Raw genomic sequence first — 17,988 nt, 5'->3', positions numbered from 1 at the left:
AACTGGACCAGCCACATAAATACTGTGGCTACAAGAGCAGGTCAGATGTTGAGTATTCTGCGGCGAGTGACTTACCCCCGACTCCCCAAAGCCTTTCCATCATCTACATGTCAGGAATGTGATGGAATACTCTCGTCTTGCCTGGATGAATGCAGTTCCAACAACACTCAAGAGGCTTGACACAATCCAGGACAAAGCAACCCACTTGATCGGCACCCCATCCACCACCTTAGGAAACATTCACCATCGCTGCTCTGTGGCTCCAGTATGTACTATCTACAATATGCACAGCAGCAACTCGTCAAGGCTTCTTCGACAGCACCTCCCAAACCTGTGACCACTACCATCTAGAAGGACAAGTGCAGCAGGCGCATGGCAACACCATCATCTCCAAGTCACACCCCATTCTGACATGGAAATATATCACCGTTCCTTCATCGTCACTGGGTCAAAATCTTGGAAGTCCCTACCTAACAGCACTGTGGGAGTTTCTTCACCACACGGACTGCAGCGGTTCAAGAAGGTGGCTCACCACCACCTTTTAAAGAACAATTAAGGATGGACAATAAATGCTGGCTTTGCCAGTAATGCCCACATCCTGTGAATGAAAAAAATAATAACCCCAATTACGGTGAATATATCTATGTCTGGAGCTCTGGCAATGAAGGTGCAGGACATCTATAATTGGAATATGGAGCCTAGTCCAAGTAGCTAAAAATTAGGGGGTCAGCTACTTCATTTTCCTTTACTGAGGGTTACATAACAATGCAAAATTCAGCATAAAAAGTTTAATGAAAATTATTTAAAAGATATTGCTTTGAAAATTATTACTACATATGTTTTAATGAATGAAATTTTGAATTTAAATGAAAAGAATGCTGTTGCAGCTTGATTCCTGCATGATGCACTCAGCTATCACAAGCAAGAAAATTAAAATATTACCAGAGAGAGTGCCAGAAACTTTAGATCTCATGCGGATATTGATGAAATTATATCACTGTTATCCTTTCCATATACCTATAGCTGCAAATAATGGATTACAAATATTCAGTGCTGTCAAAAGACTGGTCCCTGGTGCTTTAACCGAGTAAGAGGCTGAATTAAAGGAAGTGGAAGTGAGAGTTGAAATAAGATCTGAAATAAGAATACAATATCAGGTTAAGAGGAAGATCAAAAATACAGCAAGGTCTTGGGAAAATGCAGACTTTTATACAGCTGTCTCCAGTAAATTGCAGGAAATGGGAGAGCAATTATGCTACTGCCAAAATTTCACTCAGCTACAGGATTTATCAATTATTCAAATAATCAATATGTGCCCAATATAAACTCTCTCCAGGGCCTGAGAATGGAAAAGGAAATGGAACATTACACTGTAAGCAAAACCTATCTTTCCCAGAAAAAAAATCAAAAATGTTTTTCACATAATATTAGTGAGGCTTTTGTGCAAACCTTCTGAAAAATGATTGGTTCCATTTTTGGCAGCAGTTCTCAGAAAACCATTTACAGTTTGTTATATTTAAACTACAAATTACATTTCCTGTTCTACTGAGATGATATGGTCTCAACCTTTTCAGTATTATTACTCACCGGGTTATCGTACATTTGCACAATCAGCTGCTTTACACCATAAAGTGTAGGATGAGCCCAAGCAGAGGGATCCTGCCAGTGTCGATTTAGATCAAATCCCATTAAAGAGCACCTAATGAAACAGTAAGGCAGGATTTATCAAAGGAAAGCTTATATATTTATTGTACTCTTGTTTGAGGTAGTTGAACAAAAGTATAACACTAATTATCTGGTACATATGAGCAACATCATCATAAGTTACACAACATTTTCAATTATTAGCTGTTTAAATTCAGAACAAATCTTTTTATTTTAACATTTATTTGATTAGATTTTCTTAAATACATACATTTTTGAATACCTCACATCAGTGTCTACAATTTTTTCTCTATATAAGACAGTGTTGAATGACGATTGGCTTTTTATGTCACCAAGCTTGTTCCGTCCATAGACTGTGTATAATTTGTCCTCTTGTAGACTCTACCCAATCTCTTAAACAAGGTGACCAACTGCAGTTGAAACTTCTAAGGAGATTAATTTCTCTCTTGCCCCCAAATATAATTGAATGAAACCCCAAGATGTCACTCAAATATTATAACTTACACTGTTCAACTCCGACCAGTTACATTCCTCAGCCAATAGTCCTGATTTTAAACTGCAGTGGGAAGCAGGCAGACGGGAGCTATGTGTGGCTGTTTTTGTCCACTGCATAATGTTCCTTCTGTTATCTTACATCAAGTCACATTTTAAATTAATATGTTTTCTGCTGTCGTCTGTATTTCTAAAAATTTCAGAAACTTGTTGACTTTTTTTTCTCAACGATAATTGATCAAATCTTTCGATGGTCCTCTGTTGTATGCAATATTAGCTCAAAGTTTCTGGTTTATGAGCAAGCCCAATAGGAAGTGGGTGCAGTGGGGTTATCGCCCATTCAATTGGAAAAGTGCTGATGCCAGGCTAACCAAGTTGTCACCTTATTATAACAATTTGAGAAAGCTATTGGCATGAATAATAAAAAAAGGAAATGCAATGAAATTGTTGTAAAGTTGTCTGAGGGCTTTGCGTGGGCCAGCAATAGATGTGAAATGGATGGACAGAAAACACTTTCAGGCCCACCTACTTGGAACATCTACCTAGTATATGGTATTTTTGAAAAATGTAACCATCCGCTTCCTTAAGGTTTATCATCTCCTTCCAACATCAGTTCCTAGATCCTGCAGCTATGGCACACATTGTTGATCCTAGCAGCTACTGCCTACCAGCATGTTATATTTCACTTCTTTGGAATAGTACCCAGGCATGCCGAATAGAGCAACTTTCCTTGTATCAATCTCGTACAGTAGTGACTCCATTTCACCTATTATCAAACAGATGGGCCCCGTGGTACTCCATCACTTGCTCAGACTCCGTTTGCTGCTTCCATTATTTTTTGAATTTCTCTTTATTGGCTTCCACTCACTTGATTTTGCCAGCCTCCACATTTGGTTATTCATCTTTAAGTGGTCACTTGCCTTTTAAATAGCCGCTGCAGCCCTTTAAGTTATTACTGTTCCCCTCCCCCAACTGAGGAACCTCCCAGCATAGGCTGATTGAATTCAATATCTCACTATATATAATAGTTAGGCAGGCTGCAGAAGTAGCAGCAGGGATGTCCATGCAGAGCACAAGTGGTTACACAGCCCATTGTGCACCATTCCTGCTGCCAAAGTGCCAATCACAGAAAATCCACCCTGTAAAGTCTTGCACAAATTGATATCTTTGGTCTTAGTCTTTATTACTATATCAAATCTAATTATACAATAATCAGTAGAGCACAAGAGTTCATCTATTTCTAGATTTTTAATCATTTTGGTTGACTGCTAAATATGTCTCTGTAAAATTGAAATATTTTTATTCCTCCCTTTCCCTGGTCCATCCACTTTACTTATAAGATATTTAAATCCTTCATGATTATCACATTATAATTCCCTGCAGCTTCTTTTGCTTGTCTGAACAGCTCACTATCTACCTGTTCACCTTGAGCCATTGATCGATAGCTGTTACCAGTAATTACTTTGTAGCCCTTATCTTTACTAATTTCTACCAAATTGCTTCTGCTATCTCTCTTTTTACATTCATTCGATAGATGTTATGTCGTGCCTTACCAATCATGTTACCAACTCACCTAGTTTAATAGGCCGATCTTTAGAAAACATTTTGAGCCTCCAAGCCCCATCGTTTGTCTATCTTTGGCTTGCTGCCATGTTATTGTAACGCCATTAATGTCAATCCTGACTACCTATATATGTATCTAATTCTAACATTTCTTGCATTAGAACAAATGCAGTTAAGCCCATTTTCAACATTTGCTTATTTTCACCTTATTTCTTCTTTTATGCTAAATGACAATGACCTTGGAGTTACATCATGAGATACTCATGTTCCAAATAAATAGTTAAAGCCTTCATTAAAGTAGCAGGGAGAGGAATTTCAGACAAGCACGTTAAGTGTTCATAAGAACATAAGAAATAAAAGCTGGAGTAGGCCATTTGGCCCTTCGAGCCTTCTCCACCATTCAAGAAGGTCATTGTAGAATCATATCATAGAATCATAGAAAGTTACAGCAGGAGGCCATTCTGCCCATCATGTCCATGCTAGCCAACAAAGAGCTATCCTGCCTAATCCCACTTTTCAGCTCTTGGTCTGTAGCCTTGTAGGTTACGGCACTTCAAGTGCATATCCAAGTAAGTTTTAAATGCTACGAGGGTTTCTGCCTCAAGAACCCTTTCAGGCAGTGAGTTCCAGATCCCCCACCATCCTCTGGGTGAAATAATTTCTCCTCAAATCCCTTCTAAACTTCCTACCACTTACTTTAAAGCTATGCCCCACTGGTTATTGACCTCTCTGCTAAGGGGAATATCCTTCCTATCCACTCTATCGAGGCCCCTCTTAATTTTATACACCTCAATTAAGTCTCCCCTCAGCCTCCTCTATTCCAAAGAAAACAACCCCAGCCTATCCAATCTTTCCTCATTGCTAAAATTCTCCAGTCCAGGCAACATCCTCATAAACCTCCTCTGTAACCTCTCTAGTGCAATCACATTCTTCCTGTAATGTGGTGACCAGAACTGCACGCAGTACTCTAGCTATGGCATAACTAGTGCTTTCTACAGTTCAAGCATAGCCTCCCTGCTCATATTCTATGCCTCGGCTAATAAAGGCAAGTATCCCGTATGCCTTCTTAACCACTTATCTGCCTGTCCTGCCACCTTCAGGGATCTGTGGACATGCACTCCCAGGTCCCTCTGTTCCTCTACACTTCTCAATGTCTGACCATTTATTGTGTATTCCCTTGCCTTTTTAGACTTCCCCAAATGCATTATCTCACACGTCTCTGGATTGAATTCCATTTGCCACTGTTCTGCCTACCTGACCAATCCATTAATATCTTCCTGCATTCTACAGCTTTCGTCTTCATTATCAATTTTTGTATCATTTGCAAACTTCTTAATCACACCCCCGACATTAAAGTCCAAATCATTGATATATACCACGAAAAGCAAGGGACACAGGGCTAGATTTTGCACTTTGTGCAGATTGCCCAAAAATGGGTGTTATTTCCGGCGTGGTAAAAATGGGGTTTCAGATCGCCGGCTTGTCGCTCATTTTCAAAGCCCCTAGTCTCCATTCTAAAAATTGAGCGTTACCGCGATCGATCTGAAATGGGCGGTGAAAATTAAATCTCTCTCACCTTCTGCCATAAAGTGTCACCATAAGAACATAAGAATTAGGAACAGGAGTAGGCCATCTAGCCCCTCGAGCCTGCTCCTCCATTCAAAAAGATCATGGCTGATCTGGCCGTGGACTCAGCTCCACTTACCCGCCCGCTCCCCATAACCCTTAATTCCCTTATTGGTTAAAAATCTATCTATCTGTGATTTGAATACATTCAATGAGCTAGCCTCAACTGCTTCCTTGGGCAGAGAATTCCACAGATTCACAACCCTCTGGGAGAAGAAATTCCTTCTCAACTCGGTTTTAAATTGGCTCCCCAGTATTTTGAGGCTGTGCCTCCTAGTTCTAGTCTCCCCGACCAGTGGAAACAACCTCTCTGCCTCCATCTTGTCTATCCCTTTCATTATTTTAAATGTTTCTATAAGATCATCCCTCATCCTTCTGAACTCCAACGATTAAAGACCCAGTCTACTCAATCTATCATCATAAGGTAACCCCCTCATCTCCGGAATCAGCCTAGTGAATCATCTCTGTACCCCCTCCAAGGTTAGTATATCCTTCCTCAAGTAAGGTGACCAAAACTGCACGCAGTACTCCAGGTGCGGCCTCACCAATACCCTATACAGTTGCAGCAGGACCTCCCTGCTTTTGTACTCCATCCCTCTCGCAATGAAGGCCAACATTCCATTCGCCTTCCTGATTACCTGCTGCACCTGCAAACTAACTTTTTGGGATTCATGCACAAGGATCCCCAGGTCCCTCTGCACCACAGCATGTTGTAATTTCTCCCCATTCAAATAATATTCCCTTTTACTGGTTTTTTTCCAAGGTGGATGACCTCACATTTTCCGACATTGTATTCTATCTGCCAAACCTTAGCCCATTCGCTAAACCTATCTAAATCTCTTTGCAGCCTCTCTGTGTCCTCTACACAACCCGCTTTCCCACGAATCTTTGTGTCATCTGCAAATTTTGTTACACTACACTCTGTCCCCTCTTCCAGGTCATCTATGTATATTGTAAACAGTTGTGGTTCCAGCACCGATCCCTGTGGCACACCACTAACCACCAATTTCCAACCTGAAAAGGACCCATTTATCCCGACTCTCTGCTTTCTGTTCGCCAGCCAATTCTCGATCCATGCTAATACATTTCCTCTGACTCCGCGTACCTTTATCTTCTGCAGTAACCTTTTGTGTGGCACCTTATCGAATGCCTTTTGGAAATCTAAATACACCACATCCATCGGTACACCTCTATCCACCATGCTCGTTATATCCTCAAAGAATTCCAGTAAATTAGTTAAACATGATTTACCCTTCATGAATCCATGTTGCATCTGCTTGATTGCACTATTCCTATCTAGATGTCCCGCTATTTCTTCCTTAATGATAGCTTCAAGCATTTTCCCCACTACAGATGTTAAACTAACCGGCCTATAGTTACCTGCCTTTTGTCTGCCCCCTTTTTTAAACAGAGGTATTACATTAGCTGCTTTCCAATCCACTGGTACCTCCCCAAAGTCCAGAGAATTTTGGTAGATTACAACCAATGCATCTGCTATAACTTCTGCCATCTCTTTTAATACCCTGGGATGCATTTCATCAGGACCAGGGGACTTGCCTACCTAGAGTCCCAATAACCTGTCCAGCACTACCTCCCTAGTGATAGCGATTGTCTCAAGGTCCTCCCTTCCCACATTCCCATGACCAGCAATTTTTGGCATGGTTTTTGTGTCTTCCACTGTGAAGACCGAAGCAAAATAATTGTTTAAGGTCTCAGCCATTTCCACATTTCCCATTACTAAATCCCCTTCTCATCTTCTAAAGGACCAACATTTACTTTAGTCACGCTCTTGCGTTTTATATATCGGTAAAAGCTTTTACTATCTGTTTTTATGTTTTGCGCAAGTTTACTTTCGTAATCTATCTTTCCTTTCTTTATTGCTTTCTTAGTCATTCTTTGCTGTCGTTTAAAATTTTCCTAATCTTCTAGTTTCCCACTAACCTTGGCCACCTTATACGCATTGGTTTTTAATTTGATACGCTCCTTTATTTCCTTGGTTATCCACGGCTAGTTATCCCTTCTCTTACCGCCCTTCTTTTTCACTGGAATATATTTTTGTTGAGCACGATGAAAGAGCTCCTTAAAAGTCCTCCACTGTTCCTCAATTGTGGCACCGTTTAGTCTGTGTTCCCAGTCTACTTTAGCTAACTCTGCCTTCATCCCACTTTAGTCCACTTTGTTTAAGCATAATATGCTCGTTTGAGACACTACTTCCTCACCCTCAATTTGTAATACAAATTCAACCATACTGTGATCACTCATTCCGAGAGGATCCTTTACTAGGAGATCGTTTATTATTCCTGTCTCATTACACAGGACCAGATCTAAGATAGCTTGCTCCCTTGTAGGTTCTGTAACATACTGTTCGAAGAAACAATCCCGTATGCATTCTATGAATTCCTCCTCCAGGTTACCCCGTGCGATTTGATTCGACCAATCGATATGTAGGTTAAAATCCCCCATGATTACTGCCATTCCTTTTTCACATGCCTCTATTTTTCCCTTGATTATTGTCCGCCCCACCGTGAAGTTATTATTTGGGGGCCTATAAACTACGCCCACCAGTGACTTTTTCCCCTTACTATCTCTAATCTCCACCCACAATGATTCAACATTTTGTTCATTAGAGCCAATATCATCTCTCACAACTGCTCTGATATCATCCTTTATTAACAGAGCTACCCCACCTCCTTTCCCTTCTTGCCTATCCTTCCGAATTGTCAGATACCCCTGTATGTTTAATTCCCAGTCTTGGCCACCCTGCAACCACGTTTCTGTAATGGCCACCAAATCATACCCATTTGTAATGATTTGTGCCGTCAACTCATTTACTTTATTTCGAATGCTGCGTGCATTTAGGTAAAGTGTTTTAATACTAGCTTTTAAACCATGATTTTTAGTTTTGACCCCTCCTGCAGCCCCTTTATATTCATACATATTGTCCCTTCCTATCACCTTGTGGTTTACACTTACCCCAGTGCTACTCTGCTCTGTTGCCTCCTGCCTTTTGCATTCTTTCTCTGCCGTCCACTTTTACTCATCTCCTTTCTGTCTTTTGCTTCTGTCTCCATTTTGTTTCCCTCTGTCTCCCTGCATTGGTTCCCATCCCCCTGCCATATTTGTTTAACGCCTCCCCAACAGCACTAGCAAACACTCCCCCGAGGACATTAGTTCTGGTTCTGCCCAGGTGCAGACCATCCGGTTTGTACTGGTCCCACCTCCCCCAGAACCGGTTCCAATGCCCCAGGAATTTGAATTCCTCCCTGCTGCACCACTGCTCAAGCCATGTATTCATCTGCGCTATGCTGCAATTTCTACTCTGACTAGCACGTGGCACTGGTAGCAATCCTGAGATTACTACTTTTGAGGTCCTACTTTTTAATTTAGCTCCTAGCTCCTTAAATTTGTCCCAATGTGCACCACGACAACTGGCTGTTCTCCCTCCCTTTTCAGAATGTCCTGCACCCGCTCCGAGACATCCTTGACCTTTGCACCAGGGAGGCAACATACCATCCTGGAGTCTCGGTTGCGGCCGCAGAAACGCCTATCTATTCCCCTTACAATTGAATCCCCTATCACTATCGCTCTCCTACTCTTTTTCCTGCCCTCCTGTGCAGCAGAGCCAGCCATGGTGCCATGAACTTGGCTGCTGCTGCCCTCCCCTGATGAGTCACCCCCCTCAACAGTACTCAAAACAGTGTATCTGTTTTGCAGGGGGATGACTGCAGGGGACCCCTGCACGACCTTCCTTGCACTGCTCTTCCTGCTGGTCTTCCATTCCCTAGCAGGCTGTGGACCCTTCACCTGCGGTAAGACCAACTCGCTACACGTGCTCCAGAGTAAATCCGCCCTCGGCTCCAATTCCTCAATGCGGACCATCAGGAGCTGGAGGCAGGTCCACTTCCCGCACACATAGTCGTCAGGGATACCGGAAGTGTCCCTGAATTCCCACATGGTACAGGAGGAGCATAACACCTGACCGAGCTCTCCTGCCATGACTTAACCCTTTGATACACTTAATTTGGTGACAACAATGTTAACAGGTTACTTACTGATATAATAAAGAAAAAGAAAAGCTACTCACCAATCACCAGCCAATCACTTACCCCTTTGGTTGTGACGTCACCTTTTGATTCCTTTCCACTTCTTTTTTGCTTTTTCAACTGGCTGGGGCTGCACAAGCTGGGCCTCTTTTTGGCCTCACCACGCACCTCGAGCACCCGCTTCTGATCTGTCACTGCCTCTCGCAGCCGCTGGGCCTTTATAGGCCTCACCTCGCACCTCGAGCTCCCGCCTCTAATCTGCCGCCACCTCTTGCAGCCGCTGGGCCTCTTATAGGCCTCACCACGCACCTCGAGCTCCCGCCTCCGACCTGCCGCCGCCTCTCACAGCCGCTGGGCCTTTATAGGCCTCACCACGCACCTCGAGCTCCTGCCTCCGATCTGCCGTCGCCTCTCGCAGCCGCTGGGCCTTTATAGGCCTCACCACACACCTCGATCTCCAGCCTCCTTAGCAAAGGCATGGCAACTCTCGTTTCCCGTGATTCAGGAGGTCAGGGGTCATCAGTGCATGCGCAGAAGAGGAGACAGAGAGAGGGAGCAAAGAGGGACTGAAAGCGTGTGTGGCTGTGGTGTGTGCTTGTTTGGCTGTTATGAGAGGCACGAGGGCAATTCACCAGCAGCAAAAAGCCCACTAAACACCAAAAACGTAGTTGTCACCGAGTTTTTGTCCAACAAATAATACGTAACATGAAAGGCATGGAGGAGGCCCTGGAGCTGTCAGCCAGGAACACTGGTGGCAGAGGGCTCTCACTGGTCCCGGAGCACAGCACTGCACCCCAAGGTGCCGCACCCCCATTGCCAACGACACATTAGAGCCAGGAGGAACATCTTGCTTCTGGCTCAGAGCACGTTCCCACCTCGGGACCGTCCTCTCCCGTATCCGTTCAAGCAGCAGTTCTGCCATTACCCACCCCAATGAAGCACCGCCTGAGGAGCTCCTCGGCCAGGTAGCTTGGAGTCAGAAGGGAAAGGGGAAGGGGTAGAGATGGGGAGGAGAAGTCGGTGGTGGGGGGGTGGGTGGGGAATGGAAAGTGAGGTGCATGGCCACAGGTGTTGTCTGGGGCATATTTTTAGGTTGCTGCTGCTATTTTGGTGGGAGGGTCAGGGCAAGGGGCGAGGGGGATACCTTGTTGGTTTGCATTTGTGTTCCGTTTTGCGGGAAATGGGGACCATTGTAATGATGTAAATGTGATAAATTTGTTGTGGGCTGGGGCGGGGGTGGAGTGGGGTGTTTTTTACAGGTATACTTATGATTTCAGACAAATGGTCAGGTTAAATGTTTTTTATTTAACATAACCTTGTTGCGCATTGGCTCAGATAGCTGCACACTGGTGATTCCTGAACATGAAAGGGTATAATTACACTTAATTTGAATCAACTTAAACTTTAATTGTCAGCAAGGTGATGGACACCATTGATGTATGACCTGCGCACACAGCCATGTTGCAGCTTTGTAAATACCACCAACATTCTTTTAAGCAAAGCGCTCATTTATGAGTTGCTCACGTAAGAGTCTTGCAGCTATGATGTCACCACGGTCCCTTTCCTGCGGTCTACAGGGGGGCGGGGGCATGGTTTCAGCATCAGCCTGATTGTCTGGCCCGATGTCAGCATCCACCTCCTCTTCCTCCTCTTCCTCTCTCTCCTGAGGTGGACCGTCAGACCCTTCTGGCAATTCTTGTCCCCTCCTGATAGCCAAGTTGTGCAGCATGCAGCACACCACCACGAATTGAGCTACCTGCTCAGGATGGTATTGGAGCTTGCCTCATGAGTGGTCCAGGCATCTAAAATGCTGCTTAAGCACGCCAATGGTTTTCTCGACGATATTGCGAGTGGATCTGTGGCTCTCGTTGTATTGTTTTTCGGCTTCGGTGTGGGTGTCACGCAGGGGGGTCATCAGCCAGGTGGCGAGGCCATGTCCTTTGTCACCAAGCATCCAGCATTGACCTTGTGGCTGATTGGTAAACATGTCAGATACAGTGCTCTCACGCAGGATGTGAGCATCATGGATGCTGCCCGGAAATTTAGCATTCACTGCCATAATAATTTGCTGGTGGTCGACCACGAGTTGTACAATTAGGGAGTGGAATCCCTTGCGGTTCCTGAAAACCTCTGCATCCTGAAAAGGTGCCCGCATCGTGATGTGCCTTCAGCCTATTGCTCCCTGCATCGTGGGGATGTTAGCAATTCAGTAAAATCCTAAAGCCCTCTCAGTCTGAGCCTCCCTGGTCATACGGAAGCTGAAAAATGTCCATCCTGCGTGCGTATAGGGCTTTAGTGACCTGTCTAATGCTGCAATGTGTGGCGTGATGAGATATAGCGCAAATGTCGCCAGCTGAGGTCCGAAAGGAACCCAATGCGTAGAAGGACAGTGCCGCGGTGATCTTGACCTCGACGGAGAGGTTCAGTCCTGATGGTGCTGGCAGGCTGCAGATCTCCCCTGATGAGCTGGCATATCTCATTGATAACCTCTTTGTGGAAGAGCAGTCTCCGAAGGCAGGTGGTGTCGCACAAGTTGAGGCAAGACAGCTTCTCCCTGTACTTGCTGGTCCTCCTCATCAGTCTGGCACGTCTTACATTGGGCACATGATGTTGTCGAATGTACCTTCTGCCATCTCTAGTCTGCAACATGTGTGTGGTCATCAAGAGAGGATGAGAAATGAGAGGCCCCATTCCAATAGCTATCTGTTTTACACCGATTGTTCACAAAGAATTAATATTCCCACTAAGACACCTAGTAAATTACAATCGTGCACAGTATGATAAGATGTTTGTTCAGATGTTCACATCACCTCAAAACACCTCCAGAGTACATCTGAATTCCCCCAAGGTTGAAGCAGAGCAGCCTTTTAAATGATGCGACCTACGATTTAGAACATGGAGTCCATACGGCTGTGAGTAGTTCCGGTCAGTTCAACTTTTTCACAGCGGTTTTTTCGGCGTGTGATATTGTGGGCGAGATGTGTGCGAGGTTCCAAAAGTAAGGATGGGCGATATACTGGGCGTTAGTTTCGACAAATATGATCTTTACGACAAAAAACAGTGGACGTTTGGTGTTATTAAATCTCAATGTTAATTACGAGCCGAAAGTAACTCTGGGCAATATTATAGGCATTGGGTTCGCCCATTCTGATGATTCCGCCCCAAAAAAGTGGGTGGGCGGCATTATTTTTTCTCGGCGTTACGCACATGCTGAAAGTAACACTCGGCGATAAGTGATCGAGAAATGGGCGTCAGTTTCCATTTTGTGCCTAAGTGGGCGACATATGGGCGTTACCCCTCATTTCAGCATTAAAATGGACGTTAAGTGGGCGGTATGCATGAAAAATAATGGAAAATCTAGCCCCTAGTACTGAGCCCTGCAGAACCCCACTGGAAACAGCCTTCCAGTCACAAAAACACCCATCAACCTTTACCCTTTGCTTCCTGCCTCTGAGCCAATTTTGGATCCAACTTGCCACTTTTGCCTTAGCATGTGTTTTTACTTTAATGACCAGTCTGCCCGTCGGACCTCATCAAAAGCCTTGCTAAAATCCATATACACTACATCAAACGCACTACCCTAATCGACCCTTCTTTTTACCTCCTCAAAAAATGCAATCAAATTAATCAGACACGACTTTCCCTTAACAAATCCATGCTGACTGTCCTTGATTAATCCATGTCTTTCTAAATTAAGATTTATCCTGTTCTTCAGAATATTTTCCAATAATTTTTCCACCACCGAGGTTAGGCTGACTGGCCTGTAATTACTTGGTCTATCCCTTTCTACCTTTTTAAACAATAGTACCAAATTAGCAGTCCTCCAGTCCTTTGGCACCACACCTGCAGCCAGAGAGGTTGGAAAATAATGGTCAGTATTGTGTTCCTAACACAGATGAGACTGCACACAGGGAGGTTAAAGACCTCAGTCTTTATTAAGACACTTCAGAGTGAGGAACAGGCCTTAGGGGCCTTCTTATATACAGTGCTCCCAAGGGATGCTGAGATCCCTTGGGACTTCAGGGGATGCGCACCCTGGTGGCGGAACATGGGAGTGCATGCTTTACAGATACACATCACTCCCCCACCAAAGTCAAAGTGAAAACTATTTACAAGGTGAGGCAGTTGGAAGCCTTTCTTTCCCTGGTGGACCTCCTCGGTACAAATGTCTGTTCTGGTGTGACTGGGCTGGCGTGATGTTGGCCCTGCAGGGCTGCTGGGTGAGCCTGGCGTTGCAGGGTTGTTGGGTGTGATGGGTTCGATTTCCTGGTCTAGGGTGGCGTCGTTGATCCTTTGGGTGTGTGTTGTGGGCTTGAAAAAGGTGGTGTCTGCTGTGGGTTGTTCAGGGCAGTCTGTGAACCGCAGCCTCGTTTGGTCCAGGTGCTTTCTGCAAATTTGTCCATTGTCTAGTTTGACTACAAACACCCTACTCCCTTCTTTAGCTATCACCGTCTCCGCGATTCACTTGGGACCATGTCCATAGTTTAGCACATACACAGGGTCATTCAGATCAATTTCCCGTGACACAGTGGCGCGACCATCGTTTACATTTTATTGCTGCCGCCTGCTCTCTACCTGATCATGCAGGTTGGGGTGAACCAGCGAGAGTCTGGTTTGAAGTGTCCTTTTCATGAGTTGCTCAACCGGGGGCACCCCTGTGAGCGAGTGGGGTCTCGTGCGGTAGCTGAGCAGTACTCAGGACAGGCGGGTTTGGAGCGAGCCTTCTGTGACTCGTTTGAAGCTCTGTTTGATTGTTTGTACTGCCCGCTCCGCCTGCCCATTGGAGGCAGGTTTAAACGGGGCGAGGTGACATGTTTGATCCCATTGCGGGTCATGAATTCTTTAAATTCGGCACTGGTGAAACATGGCCCGTTGTACTGACCAGTATGTCAGGCAGGCCGTGGGTGGCAAACATGGCCCTCAGGCTTTCAATGGTGGCGGTGGCGGTGCTTCCCAACATTATTTCATATTCAATCCATTTTGAAAAAGCATCCACCACCACCTGGAACATTTTAACGAGAAACTGGCCGGCATAGTCGACATGGATCCTTGACCATGGTCTGGAGGGCCAGGACCACAAACTTAGAGGTGCCTCTCTGGGCGCGTTGCTCAACTGAGCACACACGCTGCATTGCCGTACACAGGACTCTAAGTCAGAGTCGATACCGGGCCACCACACGTGGGATCTGGCTATCGTTTTCATCATTACTATACCCGGGTGTGTGCTGTGGAGATCTGAGATGAACATCTCCCTGCCCATTTTGGGTAGCACTACACAGTTACCCCACAACAGGCAGTCTGCCTGAATGGACAGCTCGTCCTTTCACCGCTGGAACGGCTTGATTAGCTCTTGCATTTCAATGGGGATGCTGGCCCAGTTCCCATGCAGTACACAGTTTTTTACTAGGGACAGCAGAGGATCTTGGCTGGTCCAAGTCCTAATCTGGCGGGCAGTGACCGGTGATTTATCATTTTCAAATGCTTCCATGACCATTAACTAGTCTGCAGGCTGCACCACCATCAACAAGTTTGCAGGCTGCGCCAATTCCACCCCTGTGGTGGACAATGGTAGCCGACTGAGAGCATCCGCACAGTTCCCTGTGGCGGATGGTAGAATTATACGCTGATAGCGCGAGTGCCCACCTTTGTATGCGGGCTGAGGCTTTAGTATTTATCCCCTTGTTTTCAGCGAACAGGGATATGAGGGGCTTGTGATCGGTTTCCAGCTGAAATTTGAGGCCAAACAGGTATTGATGCATTTTCTTTACCCCGAACACACACGCTAATGCCTCTTTCTCAATCATGTTGTAGGCCCTCTCGGCCTTAGACAAGCTCCTGGAGGCATAAGCAACAGGTTGCAACTTCCCCGCAATGTTAGCTTATTGTAATACACACCTGACTCCGTACGATGACGCATCACATGCTAGCACAAGTCTTTTACACGGATTATACAATACAAGCAGCTTGTTGGAGCATAAAGTGTTTCTGGCTTTCTCAAATCAATTACTTGGTTTTTTCCCCATACCCAGTTCTCACCTTTGCGCAATAACACATGTAGGGGCTCTAAGAGGGTGCTTAACCTCGGTAGGAACATTAGCAAAATAGTTGAGGAGTCCCAGGAACGATCGCAGCTCCATGATGTTCTGTGTCCTGGGCGCGTTCCTGATCGCCTCAGTCTTAACGTCTGTGGGCCGAATGCCGTCCAACACCATCTTTCTCCCCAAAAACTCCACTTCTGTTGCCATGAAGACGCATTTCGATCTCTTCAGCCGCAGCCCTACGCGATCCAGTCGCTGGAGGACCTCTTCCAGGTTTTGTAGGTGCTCGGCGGTGTCCCGACCCCTGATCAATATGTCGTCTTGAAAAACCACCGTGCGTGGTACCAACTTGAGTAGGCTCTCCATGTTTCTCTAGAAGATCGCGACAGCCGACCGAATACCAAATGGGCATCTGTTGTAGATGAACAGTCCCTTGAGCGTGTTGATGCAGGTGAGGCCCTTCGAAAACTCCTCCAGCTCCTGCGTGATGTAGGCCGAAATCAGGTCGCGTTTGGTGAACGTCTTGCCTCCTGCCAGCATCGCAAATAGGTCGTCTGCCTTAGGTGGCAGGTATTGGTCCTGTAGCAAGAAATGATTAATAGATACTTTATAATCGCCGCAATTCCTGACCGTGCCATCAGTTTTGGAACAACTGGGCTGGCCCACTCGCTGAATTCCACTGGGGAGATGATGCCCTCGTGTTGCAGCCTGTCCAGCTCAATTTCCACTCTCTCCCTCATCACGTGAGGTACCGCTCGCGCCTTGTGGTGAATGGGTCATGCCTCTGGGACCAAGTTGATCCACATCTTCGCCCCGGATAAGTTTCTAATGCCTGGCTCAAAAAGGGAAGGAAATTTGTTTAGAACCTGGGTACATGAGGCCTCATCGACATGTGATAGCGCTCAGATGTCATCCCAGTTCCAGCGGATTTTGCCCAGCCAGCTCCTTCCAAGCAGTGTGGGGCCATCGCCCAGAACAATCCAGAGTGGCAGTTCGTGCACCGTTCCCTCGTAGGTGACCTTGACCATGGTGCTGCCCAGGACAGTGATAAGCTCTTTGGTGTACATTTTCAGTTTCGTGTGGATGGGGCTCAGGGCTGGTCTGCATGCCTTGTTGCACCACAGTCTCTCAAACATCTTTTTACTCACGATGGATTGACTAGCACCAGTGTCCAGCTCCATGGCTACGGGTAAGCCATTCAATTTTACATTTAGCATCTTAGGTGGACATTTCGTCGAAAATGTGTGCACCCCGTGTACTTCAGCATCTGCCTCCTCCTTCTGAGGCTCAAAATTGCTTTGATCCACCATGGACTGATCTTCCTCTGCCATGTGGTGGTTAGCAGATTTTGCAGAGCTTGCAGCTCATTTGCAAGCTCATTGGAGGTGCCCCATTGTTCCACAGCTCTTGCAAACATACCCTTTGAAGTGGCATGAATAGGCTGAATGGAAGCCTTCACAACACGAACAAAGTGTGAATTGCCTTGCATTCATCCTTTGTTGTGGAATCTGAGTCATCTGGGTCACCTGAGGCCTGCTGGCAGTTGCAGACTCGTGGTTTCTGCCCTGTGCATTTCTGCTCGCAAATACAGTTCCAGTTAATTTATGAACATTGCTAACACTTGTGTGCTGAGAGTTTTGTTTGGTGTTATCACTGGTGGACATAAACACCTGTGCTATCACAATGAGGGTCGGTGTCTCTACAGTCAAAAGTTTTTGTAGGATGGTCTCGTGGCCAATGCCCAGTACAAAAAAGTCTCTGAGCATTTGCTCCAGGTAGCCATCAAACTCACATTGTTCTGCAAGTCGTATTAGCTCAGCAACGTGGCTCACCACTTCCTGACCTTCAGATCACTGGCACATGTAGAACCGATACCTCGCCATCAGCATGCTCTCCCTCGGTTTAAGATGCTCCCTGTCATGTATTTAACTATCATTGTAACCTATGTATAAGCTGACCTAAGTTGTACACCTTGAGAACATTGTGGGAGACACTCCGAACCTGGACTTTCAGGTATAAAAGGGGAAGCTCCACCCACCTTCATCACTTAAGGTCTTGGTAATAAAGGTAACTGGTCACAGAGTGACCTTCTCTCAAGTATGGGCCTCATGTGCATTTATACTGTTTAGTAAGGACATATCACTCCCGAACCAGTGTACACAGCTCCTCATATGACTTATCTGTGGGTTTCACCAGAGCCAGAAGATTCTTCATGAGGCTGTAGGTCGGTGCCCCGCAGACAGTGAGGAGGACCGCTCTCCTTTTTGCAGCGCTTCCTTCTCCGTCCAGCTCGTTGGCTACAAAATACTGGTCTAGCCATTCAACATAGGCTTCCCAGTCCTCACCCTCCGAGAACATCTCCAGGATGACCACAGTTTGCTGCATCTTTGCGTTGGATTCGTATACTCGTCGCTAGTTATTGTGCTCCTAACACTGATGAGACTGCACACAGGGAGGTTAAAGTAACAGTGACCTCAGTCTTTATTAAGACACTCCAGAGTGAGGAACAGGCCTTAGTGGCCGGCTTATATACAGTGCTCCCAAGGGATGCTGGGATCCCT

The 17,988-nt window shown here is 45.8% G+C and overlaps 1 protein-coding gene across 4 annotated transcripts in view; it reads right to left on the bottom strand.

The window, feature by feature from the left end:
* agbl4 (AGBL carboxypeptidase 4) overlaps window positions 1–17,988 on the bottom strand; it is a 1,656,729-nt gene that overhangs the window by 227,439 nt on the left and 1,411,302 nt on the right. For all 4 annotated transcript variants that reach the window (XR_011594058.1, XR_011594059.1, XM_070886905.1 and 1 more), the window contains exon 9: window positions 1,588–1,699. Coding sequence is in view for 2 of the 4 variants with exons in the window: in XM_070886905.1 (XP_070743006.1) it covers window positions 1,588–1,699 (112 nt within the window). In the remaining 2 variants the exon portion in view is untranslated. The remainder of the gene's footprint in view (window positions 1–1,587; window positions 1,700–17,988) is intronic.

Source organism: Pristiophorus japonicus, chromosome 8, assembly GCF_044704955.1.
Source record: "Pristiophorus japonicus isolate sPriJap1 chromosome 8, sPriJap1.hap1, whole genome shotgun sequence".
Lineage (NCBI taxonomy): Eukaryota > Metazoa > Chordata > Chondrichthyes > Pristiophoridae > Pristiophorus > Pristiophorus japonicus.
Note: the sequence above shows the minus strand (reverse complement) of the source record. Positions and strands in the feature narration are given on the sequence as shown.